This window comes from Enhydra lutris, unplaced genomic scaffold (genome assembly GCF_002288905.1).
Source record: "Enhydra lutris kenyoni isolate GAN:26980312 unplaced genomic scaffold, ASM228890v2 scaffoldscaffold21, whole genome shotgun sequence".
In the NCBI taxonomy this organism is placed as follows: domain Eukaryota; kingdom Metazoa; phylum Chordata; class Mammalia; order Carnivora; family Mustelidae; genus Enhydra; species Enhydra lutris.
In genome coordinates, this window is record NW_019154105.1 from 56,964,851 (window position 1) to 56,977,084 (window position 12,234).

Consider the following 12,234-nt stretch of genomic DNA (forward strand, 5'->3'; position numbering starts at 1 on the left):
TTTATATATATATATGCATATATATATATAAAATTTCATACAAGTGGTAAAGTTTTCAGATATAGTCTTGGACTCCAAGCTGTCAAACACAGTACTATCACAACTGAAAACAAAGGCCAGTCCTAAAGCCTGGCTCTATGAAAGCCAGAGATGGACCCTGCCTTCTCTGCTGAGTGCCAGAGACTAGACAGTGTCCTGACAGAGCTTAATGACCCTCCTTCTGAAGACACGGGGGCCTCTCACAGAGGAAGTAAGGTTGTTTCTCCCAAGGACTAAAAGCATGCCTGATTCATTTTGGTTCTACCTGGCAACAGATCTTGCATCATTGATCCAAAAATGTCCTTGAGCCATTATATGCAAGTGTTTTCAAAATGTAAATTAAATTATCTCCAGCAACCTCCCCTCTGAGACAAACTGACAGTGTTGAGATTGCATTTTTTAGCAACTTAGCCTAGTTTGAGACTTTCTTGGCACCATCTTACAGAGATAAAATATATGGTTTTTTCTTGTTTAGGCACAAGATCCTCAGGTCCTGGATCAGCTGTCCAAAAACATCACTAGGATGGGACTAACAAATTTCACCCTCAACTACCTCAGGGTAAGACCAATGGGATGATTACATTTCCTGGTGAATTTGAAAAGTGCTTTAGAGGTGTATATGTATCTTGAACCAAGAAGTTAAAATGAGGAAATAGAGCACAATACATGTGTCTTACACCACTGTGTGTGTGTGTTTGTGTGTGTGTTTTCAATGGAAGATGGGGTTTAATTAACAAAGCAGCAAACCTAGACTTCATCAAAGTTGAATTTCCTCTCTCTGTTTGTATGACTCTTGGAGTTAATTATTCAAAGGCCAGCGATGTCTGCTCATACAATGTTTTGGCACTCTGCCCCTCTTGGTTGTCTCAAGTTTCTGATGTATGATTGTGTTCACTGCTTCTGTGTCTCCACCCAGGGAGTGTCCCTGAGTAGACTCAGTGTGCCCTCCAGAGAGCATCCCCTGAAGTTCAGCTCAATGGTGGAACACAGATATTTCTAAGTCTTCTACGGTACTCTCTGTGTAACATGGAACAGATTTTCTGGGTTGGATATAAAGTCAGTTTTGATCTTTAAAAATTAAGAGTTAGGCAAAATTCTCTGCCTACAGAGTAACTATGGCTTCTATATTTGGTCTTAAACAGAAACACCTGTCACTCTGGTTTGTGGTGTAGAATTACAGTCATCCTGTTGCAGGTAGAGGATATGGTTTCCTTCATAAAGCAAGCATTGTCCTCCAGACTGTACAAGAAGTCAGTGGGTGTGCTCCACATTCCTTTGCCTCTCCAAAGCTCCCTCTTTGTCATTGTGCTGCCACTTCTCCAGCCCCCTACCCATCATGGAGTTTATACTCTTGTTTCTTGATCCCTAAGCGCTGTGTCGGTCTGTGAATTTTGCTTTGTGTTCCTAACCCTCTGTAACCAGTCATTTTGTGTATGTCTAAATGCTGAAGTACTTTGGCCGGACTTTCTCTTTAGTGAATTAAGAATGATTTGAACAAAGTCTTCCAAGTAACGCACTCATGGCAATGTGCCAGGTCCTAGGCTAGAGAATGAAGATTCAAAGACAAAAGTCATGGTATCTGCCATCAAGAAGCCCACTCCTATGAGGGCCAGACCCATAGAGAGAAATTATAAACAAAATGGTAAATAATCCTGGTTGAAATTTTCAAGTGGAATTATGGGAGTACAAAATGGAGACCTCTCAGAAGAATACATCAGAGAAGCTTTGTGGAAGACATTATGCCTAACTTGAGTGTGAAAGAATGAATAAAGGTAATGCCAGGAAGGGGTCAGGAAGGACATTCACATTAGAGGGAAAAGAAGGGGCCTGGATTACAAGATGGAATTCCAAGCAGGTGAATGATGCTGGGACATGGAGCGAGAAGCCAGGAGAGGTGGGAGGGGAAGTAACTTATGAACCAGGTCTTGGAACAGCTGGCTGGCTGGGCTACCAGGCCAGGAGCTTCTGAAAAGATTAAATATCAGCATGGTAGTATCCCCCTCCTGAGTAGAGGGTAAAAAGCTATTTTCTATCCAGCCTACATGCCCTAGGTCCAAATATAGGCACAGCAAGAGCTGGAGTCAGTTTTGCTCCTGCCACCCTCTACTTGGCCCCATCACCACCCCCATTTTGGCAGCCCTGAACCAGGTTGCTCTCTAGTAATGGTCCTATGGTTCCCACTCAGAGGGAAACCAGAGACTGCCCAGGAGGGTGGGTAGACAGGCAGGGTAGTTAGAGCTAGGTTCTTCCATACTCCCAGGTTCTACCTTTAGAGGGGCCCCCATGGCACCACTGGTGTAGTGGGAGTGGGTAGCAAGGCCTGGGAAAGTGGAGGTCTATGGCATGCTCTAGCCACAGAAATTCAGAAGACTGCCCTCCACTGCTAGGCATTTCATCTTGTTAGAGACCATGAGTGGTTCTTTTAAACCATCTGAAGATGCCTCTCTTCAGGCAGATAAAGATGTTTCATACTGTGTGTCCTCAGCTGACCCCACATCGGAATCTGGAACTTTGGATTTTATCCTAGACTTGGTCACTCACCCTCTGGTGAAATCTGGACAGATTAACTATTATATCTTTTAGCTGCATTTAACACAGATCAATAAATGCTAAATTTCCTTCCCCCCCTTTCCCTAGCTCTTCTTATTATCATCATCAGTTAAATGTTGACTTTTACCTTGGGGTCAACGAGGCCCACCTGGCTCCCACGTTCTAAAATTGTCTGCTTTTAACCCACAAAAACTGAGAAGATCATACTTGCAAAGAGGGGGAAGTGGCAGGCATTGGCACCAACCCCTTCTCCCAACAGCAACAGGAGGAAGATGCGTGTGGGTTTGCACAATATGGAATCATGTTTCAAAGGCTACCACTTAAATGTTGCTCTTATGCATGTCATGACTTCACTAGTCTTCACAATGGTCCCTGTGCACTAGCACCATTTGTGTGAGAGAACCGGGCGTAGAGAGTGCAAGTAAGTAAACTCAGTCACCCAGCCTTCTACCACGGAACGGCTGGGCTGGGACTTGAACTCGGGCAGTGTGGCTCTAGAATCCATGAGCTTCATGAAGATCTCTGCTGCCTTTCTAGGAGGAATGGAGAACAATGATACTGACAGAAATCGGACTGTGTCTCTCCTGCCTTGACAGGGGAGTCTGCATCATCTCTCACTGGGACTTAATCCACTTTGCCAAACTAATGACAGCTCCTTGTAGGGTTTCATGTGCAGATTGAGTGGGACAATCCATGTAAACAGGTTAGCACAAGGTCTGCGGACAGAAAGCACCCAGTTAGTGCTCACTGGCATGATTGATTGAGCACCCACTATGTGTCCATCATTGTTGTTCATACTGGAACCATGGAGAGCAACATGGCATCTGGCTCTCTTCTCTTGCTCTGGGTCCACTCAACACCCTTTTACTTCCTCTGCTTATGTATCCTGGCTCAGCAGCTGCTTGCCCTTCCTGGCTCCATTCCTTCCTTTCTTCACTCCCTCCATCACTTATTCATCAGGACTCTTTCATCGAGCCCACTCTGTCTTCATGGCCTTGCGCCAGGTGTGGGACCTTCATCGTGGAGAAGATGTGGCCCTTTCCAGGGCAGGGGGAGGCCAGCGAAGTGTGGTCAGCCATAGTTCCAGTGAGGTGTGGTGACAAGGAAGGGCCTACAGGGCTCTGTGGGAGGCCAGGAGGGGTCCCCTGGTCTCCAGACAGAAGGGACCCCTCCTAGAAATAACTATGGGTAGTTGTGAACCACTTGGCAAGTCAAGGCTGAACAGAGCCTCACACTCAGTTCCCAAAACCATACACATGGGCATTTCCATGATGAGACCTGGCCTGGGTAGTGGTTACTAAGAATGAAAAACAAAGTTTTTTTAGATTAGAACTGGGATCAACGATTTCCTTAGTGCTCTTACCAATCGATATTCATAAGACAGCTGAGCAATCGCCCAGTGCATTCATTTATAAAACTGCTTTAAAATCTGGAGCTGGGTGCCTGGGTGGCTGAGTTGGTTAGGTGACTGCCTTTGGCTCAGGTCATGATCTTTGAGTCCTGGAATTGAGTCCTGCATCAAGCTCCCTGCTTAGTCAGGAGCCTGCTTCTCCCTCTGACCCTCCCCCCTTATGTTCTCTCTCTCTCATTATACCTCTCTCTCAAATAAATACATAAAATCTTAAACAAAACAAAACAAAAACCTAGAACTCTCCCATCCTTCTGAGGAGCCAGGCCTTTGCCTCCAACCTCAGGGGGTTATTTGAGGTATTGTTTAGTTAACGAGGAGCTTCAAAACTACGCCCAGATCAGAAAAAAAGGTCAGACACATGTGTTGACAAATATTAATCCAAGGCCTTCTAAATAGCAGAAGTGTTTTCTTTAAATCAATGCATCCTGCTTTGGAAAGGAGGGCTAGAGATTTTAAATGCTCCAGACATCTGAAATTTCAATATGCTGCGTCTTTCATGTAACAAAGTTAAGCAGTGCAGAAAGTAAGCAATTTCAGTCATCTAGCTTCGCCCAAACAAGTTCTCCCACTACCGTGAAATTCCAAATCCTTCTCGTGGAGGTCTGCAGTCAGGGGCTCCGCGGAGCTCACGGGGGTGGCTCCTCGCTCGAGGAAGGAGCAAGTGAAGCACGATGGATGCCTTTTGAGCTTGCGAATGCCGGTGATGGCTCCGTACTCGGACATTCACTGGGCAGCACTTTGGAAGGGACTCTGGTGACCTGATGCTTTGGAAGTGACAACAGAACAGATGCTGTCATTTGATTTGAGTTGTCAAATTGCCTGCCATTGCCTCCTGTCTCCTCCCAGCATAATAAGGCTGGAGGTGCTCTGTGCTGAGAGGTGTGGCGGCGGCTGGCTCTCCCGTCCCAGTGGAGCAGCAGCTGGCGGTCGCCGAGCAGGGATCGGGCTCTGATGAGATGTGGTCCCACTTCCTGCCTCATGGACCTCTGGCAGACCAGGGCTGACTGGTTGAGTGTCCCCGTGGTAGTTGTCCAGGCTGGGGTGGGGACAGGCCTGCAGGGGGAGGGGCATTGCCTTATGGCTATCAGGCACTCCCGGAAAGTGGGTGAAACATTTCACAAAACATGTCCACCGACTCCTAGGGAGGAAGGTTGTTTCCCACTATAGGGTGATGGTACCCTTCAGTCAGTCATTCTAGGGAGGAAACTAGAGACCTAGGAATGGGGACAAGGAGCTAGGAATTTGGAAACACATCCTTTGGCATGTTTGCTGGAAAGCAGCAAGTCCTGTTGTGCCCTGGCATTTTAGAAAAAGATCCGGTCCAGCCACCACAGGAAGGCAGGGTGCGGCTTGATAGTATCAGGGCATCTAAGTCAATGAAACCTGGTTGTGCAATCTTGTCGCTCCCACCAGATCCACTTTGTTCACTATTCATTGTTCACTCCGCAAGCATCTATTAGACACCTTCTTTGTGCCAGGTCTCCACAACTTTCAAGGACGTCACTGTACATCAGGTACCAAAGAAAACCAAATTTGTGCTGGTTGAGAAATCTGTCCCGGGTACAGTGATCAATGTAGTCACTAACATTTATTGAGCACTTACTAGGTACCAGGTACTGTTGCTAGGTACTTGGCAGGAAGGCTTTTTTTTTTTTTTTTGTGATGCTCACAACAACTTTATGAACCAGAGACTCTTTTTTTTTAATTTAAAAAAAATTTTAATTTCTTTTCAGTGTTCCAGAATTCATTGTTTATGCACCACACCCAGTGCTCCATGCAGTATGTGCCCTCCATAATACCCACCACCAGGATCACCCAACCTCCTACCACCCTCCCCTTCAAAACCCTCAATTTGTTTCTCAGAGTCCACAGTTTCTCATGGTTAGTCTCCCCCTCCAATTTCCCCCAACTTACTTCTCCTCTCCATCTCCCCATGTCCTCCGTGTTATTCCTTATGCTCCACAAGTAAGTGAAACCATATAATTGACTCTCTCTGCTTGGCTTATTTCGCTCAGCATAATCTCTTCCAGTCCCGTCCATGTTGATACAAAAGTCAGGTATTCATCCTTTCTGATGGAGGTATAATACTCCATAGTATATATGGACCATTCCTTCTTTATCCATTCATCCATTGAAGGACATCTGGGTTCTTTCCACAATTTGGTGACTGTGGCCATTGCTGCTATGAACATTGGGGTACAGATGGCCCTTCTTTTCACTACATCTGTATCTTTGGGGTAAATACCAAGTAGTGTAATTGCAGGGTCATAGGGTAACTCTGTAATTTCTTAAGGAATCTCCACACTGTTTTCCAAAGTGGCTGTACCAACTTGCATTCCCACCAACAGTGTAAGAGGGTTCCAGAGACTCTTTTTAGTCCTGTTTTTCAGGGGAGGAAACTGAGACACAGAGAAGTAGCTTTTTAAAGTCACAGAGCTAGTAAGTGGTACAGTAGGGATTTGATCTCACAGCCTGAGTCCAAGCACAAAAAGGGGAGAGGTTGTTAGAGGGTAGATATGGGAGCTGAAAGCCTTCAACGAGGAGATGCATTGATTCTGAATGACAAGTAGATGGTCCCAGGTAGACTAGATGGAGGGTCCACCACAGGTGGTAACAGAGACAGATGGAGAAAGCTGGTGAGTTTGGGGAACTCTCTAGGCAGTGTCCATGGCTGGAATGTAAGTTTTGAGTTTGCTTTAGGTACCCACACGAAGTGGGTATTATGGCCCAAAATGTATAGCTGAGCTGTGTGGCATGGTTCTAGAGTGAGTCTTCTTGTTCCAGTAAGAACACAACATAGTCAGGGAAATATCTCATGCTGACACTTGGGTTTGGGGGCCAAACATACAGGATTATGTATTTGAACTCAGCCACTTGCTAGCTGTGTGATCCTGGACAAGTTACTTGACCACTCTGAGCCTCAGTTTCCCCTATCTGGAAAATGGGGTATTATATCCTCCTCTGGATTCTAGTGAGATGGAGGCATGTGGAGGTCCCAGGTCTCATTTGTCAAGTGCTTTCGTGAGGATCACGGGAAGTCGAGTCATTCATTGGAGCCCCCTGCACCCAGAGCTTCTGAGAAGAGCCCCTGGGGACAACACACCCTGTAGCCTGGTCCTTCTTCCTAATTCTTGCCTTTTATTTCATCAGAATGAAAGCCCTTTCTCACTCAGGGTTGGAAATTGCCATCATTTCAAATTTCTTATAAGCACTTCTTGCATGGGAATGTTTACTGTATGCAGTAACTGTTTTCTATTTTTAAATAGCTGTAACGAATTCAATTTTCAAATTGAAAGAGAAATAATTGATGTTGATTTCATTTCCTATTCCACAAAAAGAATGGGGGTAGGCAGAAACCATGTCCTGAAGCATTTATTTTTATTTTTTAATTTGCTTTAAGATTTATTTACTTATTTATTTATTTGATAGAGAGGAAGAGAGAGTGCATACACCCAGGCAGGGGGAGGGGCAGAAGGAGAGAGAGAATGTCAAGTAGACTCCATGCTGAGTGTGGAGCCTGAAGCTGGGCTTGATCTCATGACCCTGAGATCATGATCTGAGTCAAAATCAAGAGTTGCACTCCTTTTCTTTTCTTTCTTTTTTTTTTTTTTTTTTAAGATTTTATTTATTTGAGAGAGAGGGAGCACAAGCAGGGGGAGGGGTAGAGGAAGAAAAAGAAGCAGGATTTGGGGCTCAGTCACAAGAACCTGGGATCATGACCTGAGTTGAAGGCAGACACTTAACCCATGTGCCCCATGCTTTAAGCATTTAAAGAAAACCTGCAGCATGCAAACTTCCAGGATGCCAGGAGTGGAAAGAGCTGTTTTCGTTTATCTCCTATCAACAATAGAGGGAATGGTCCTTGCATGCTTAACACACTGCAGGGAGACATTGATTTTTACAGTTGTCTCTCTCCTCGAGTGTTTAAGATACTCTGGTTTTGTTTTTAAGTTTTAAGTCAGTCATCTAAACCAAGAGATATTTTGGTGACATCTATTATGTACCAGGCACAAAAGGGGATGGGGGTGGGGTGTTGACAAGAATGGATAAGGTATAACCCTTTTCCCAAGGAGCTAAAGATACTGGAACAAGTAGGTCTATTTACAGTTCATGCTGGCCCCTCAGCTGGGGACCTGGGCATCCCAGAATTCCCTCCTCTCCCAATATCCTTGAGGATACCCTTCCTCCTTGTTCTCAGCATATGACTTAAATCGGCCTGTTTGCAGTTACCAGTGCACTAGCAGATTGGTCTGCATCACAACGTTGTCTGACCTTGGCACTCAAGGCCCTCCACCCTTAAGCCCATGCTGCTTCCCAGCCTCACCCCACATTCCTTCCCCATCTCACATGTCACACTGTATCCCCACAAACCACTGGCAGCTCTGGTGTGTCTGTGTGTCTATGCTGTGTGTCTGTTGCCTCTATGCATTGGTACCATAGGACTTTATTTCACTCACTCTCTGGGAGTGAACTCTCACACTGTTCTTACCCTCCTCTTCCCATCCAGGATTACCAGACCACCTCCTTCTCATCCTTCAGGACTCAGTTGTCCCTCACCTCCTCTGAGACTCTCTGCCTCTCCACCAGGGCAGCTGCTCCTCTCCACTACTCCTAGAGCTCTGTGCACATGGTCTCTTGCTTAGGTCTGGGTAGGTTCTGTGTAAGAACTAACACTCGACTCACCTGTCTCCTCCAACAGACACACAGCAACCTGAAGACTGTTTGATTGCCTTGTGCTTCTAGAGCCTCACAAGCTCTAGACTGCAATCAGCACCAGTCAATGTCTCCAGAATGGATGGTTGCTAGAGGGGAGTTTGGTAAATGGAAACTAGATTTTAAATGACACCCACCCCCCTCCAGTGCCCCCCAAAACACAATAGAATTAAGGTGAATTCACCTGCCCAATAGTATCTAGGGGGAAAAATGTGTGTGATTGATTTTCAACATCACTACCTAGAACCTCACAAGGAAAGAGCAGAAAAATTGGATACATTGAGGAAATGAAAGGAAAACATGGCATGTGGCCTCCAGACCTCTCTAGTGTGCAAAATTCCCCCTGAAATTCTCATAGTTCCTGCTGTGAAATATTTATTCTAATAGCATTACTTCCACTTGCTCTGAATCAGTATTTAATTTTTACTCTAAATGCCATTATGCCCTTTTCATTATTTTGGAAATGTGTTCTTTCAAATCTCCGAGACAAATACCCTCATGGGTGATTATTTTTGTCTATTTTCTTTGGCCAGATTTTCTTGATGTTGAGATCCATAAACTTTTTTTTTCTGCATTATGCTTAACATGACTTTAAAACATCTTATTATCCTATATCCCAGCCAAAAGATATTTTCTTTGTGTTTGCTCTTACTGTTTATCCATTCATATGCATAATTTCTGCATAAATGTAATCAGTATACATATGATTTCTTAATGTTATTTGGTAAACACTTCTGCATGTTTCTACATAGTCATCATATTATCCGTTTATAACAGTGGCAAATATTCCAGTGTGGTGATAGCATAGTGTTTATTTAATCATTTCTCTAAATGTCGAGCACTGAAATCATGTTCAAGTTGCCACTGTCGTTGATACCATTCCTCCAAACACCTTTGCCATTTCCTGCTCTGGGTGGTGCTTTCTACAAGCAGAGGTTGGACTGTGGAGTCCGTGTGCTAAGAAAAATAAATGTGCTTTGGATTCAGAGAAATGTTGGTTCAAATTCTCATCCCCTTATTATCTGTAAAGGCCTTGAACAAGTTGTTCCAGTTCTCAGAACTCCACTTCCTTATCTGGAAATCAGAAAGAATGTCTCACAGGATGGCACGAATTATAAGATTAGACAAGTTATGGTTTATAAAAGCCTGGCACTCAGAAGGAACATAATAAGTACCAGTCCCTCCTTTTGCTGTCTGAGGTCAGTGGGTCAGAGTTCAGCTTTCACTTTCACCTCTTGCTTCTTGTATGATATTCACCAGCTGCCTTAATTCTTTGAAGTCCCAGTTTTCTGATTATGTACATCATGAATCATCAGAGGTGAGGGTTGAAATGATAATACACGTGAAAATCACACTTAACTCTAAATTACAATGCCAGAAAGCCAAGGGAGGCTCATCCCATTTATCATCTCCTGTGTGTTGATCATGTCCTGAATTCTACGCCAATATCCTGAAGCCATGTGATAGATCAGAAAACAGAGAAGCAATTGATTAATACCTGCCAAGGAAGGAGGCAAGAGGGAGTCTGAGACACCTGCTATATTATGGGCACCCTCTTCCCAGTATAACGGAGATTACAAGGGTGTATCATTATCACTGGGCATTTTCAGTACTACTTATAACCTTCTGGTTGATGTTGAATAAGTCCAACCCTTCAAATAAGCAGTTATCATCAGCTGGGTGTGAAGGCAGCTGGGGTTCACAGTAATGTTTTTGACCCCATACCTCTAATTTCCCACATGAAGGAAGACTTTCGTTGTTATTACTGTACTGTAAGAACATTGGTCTCTGCATGTAACTTCTACTGGTAACAAAGGAGTAGAGTCCAATGCCTGGAAGAATTGGGTGCTTGGCTTTGGAAAATGAGCCCCAACAGAATGACATGTAGTGGCCTCTAGGAGAGTGAATGAATGTGGCGGAGTCAACATTTGGAATCCTGCCAAGGATTTTTCTTCTTTTTTTATGTTCAGTTAGCCAGCATACAGTACATCATTTGTTTTTGATGTAGTGTTCAACAATTCATTAGTTGTATATAACACCCAGTGCTTATCACAACACATGTCCTGCTTAATTCTCATCACCCAGTTACCCCATCTCCCCACCTGTCTCCCTTCTGTAACCCTCAGTTTTGTTCCTGTAGTCCAGAGTCTCTCATGGTTTGACTCCATCTCTGGTTTCTCCCCATTCCATTTTCCCTCCCTTCCCCTGTGGTCCTCCATGCTATTCCTGATGTTCCACATATGAATGAAACCATATGATAATAGTCTTTCTCTGCTTAACTTATTTCACTTAGCGTAATCTCTTCCAGTTTCATCCATGTCAATGCAAATTGTGGGTATTCATCCCTTCTGATGGCTGAGTAATATTCCATTGTATATATGGACGACATCTTTATCCATTTATCTGTTGAAGGACATCTCAGCTCTTTCCACAGTTTGACTGTCGACATTGCTGCTATGAACACTGGCGTGTATATGCCCCTTCTTTTCACTACATCTGTATCTTTGGGGTAAATACCTAGTAGTGCAATTGCTGGGCTCTAGGGTATGTCTGCCAAGGGTTTTTTTGTTTTTAATTTTTATAAGACTTTGACCATCAGCCGTGTTATTTTACTTGGTCTTATGACATAAGAAGGGATGACAGTCCAATCCTATTTCCCACCAAATGCCAAGCCAAGCCCAAGGATGGAACGGGAATCCCCGCTCAGCAATTGAGATGAACCACATAGTTATTGGTGGTCAGAACAGGCTGGGATCAGGGCAGACCATTCACCATTCATGCACTAAGACAGACTGGCAGAAGCCCTTTTTAAACACTGAAGTTTTGGGGGAGGAGGGTGTAAGGAACCATACCAGCATATCTTCCTTCTGGACCTCCCACAGTGATTGCACATTTTAGATTCTGAAAAGGCTCACAGCCTAAAGTGTGCTATTCAAGATGAGGCCCATGGCTCAGGGCGGGTTTGCAAAGTGTTCCCCCTCCATGATTAAGTACAGAAAATGAGAGGAAGAACTTTTAAAATACTATAACAATCTGACATTGCCAGGACATCCAAGTGCACAGACTCATCCCTCTGATTAGGACACAGAGAGGCTCAGGTGTTATCAAACTTGCATGGCAGGTGGTCACTAATCAAGGGCTAGAGAAGCACATGTCACAGTTCGGTGAGCACATGCATACAGAGCACTGTGACATAAACCTATTCAAAGATGAGCTCCAGTTTTTCTGAGGACCATCCAGAATAATAATTAGCATCATAATACCATTAGCTTTGAGGAATTTCTTTATGTTCTCAATAAAACAATGAGATAGGTGTGATTATTCCCATTTTACAGATAGAAATCAATCATTGCCTCAGGTCACAAAGCCGGTCTGGGGCAACAGTGCTTTCCTGGGCTCAGGTCTGGCTTGTTCTCCTGGACCACTGTCCGTGGCCACTGCTAGTGAGAACTGGTTTCTTGGCCCTGGCCCAGGCAGGAGAGCCAATGCTTTCAAAAGTGAGGAATTTGGCATCGGAAACA

General features: G+C 44.4%; 1 protein-coding gene across 9 annotated transcripts in view; it reads left to right on the top strand.

Annotated features, from left to right (window-relative positions):
- Positions 1–12,234, top strand: part of LOC111149312 (LIM domain binding 2) — a 381,228-nt gene that overhangs the window by 297,461 nt on the left and 71,533 nt on the right. For all 9 annotated transcript variants that reach the window (XM_022506302.1, XM_022506304.1, XM_022506303.1 and 6 more), the window contains exon 5: positions 515–598. In XM_022506302.1, the coding sequence (XP_022362010.1) occupies positions 515–598 (84 nt within the window). The remainder of the gene's footprint in view (positions 1–514; positions 599–12,234) is intronic.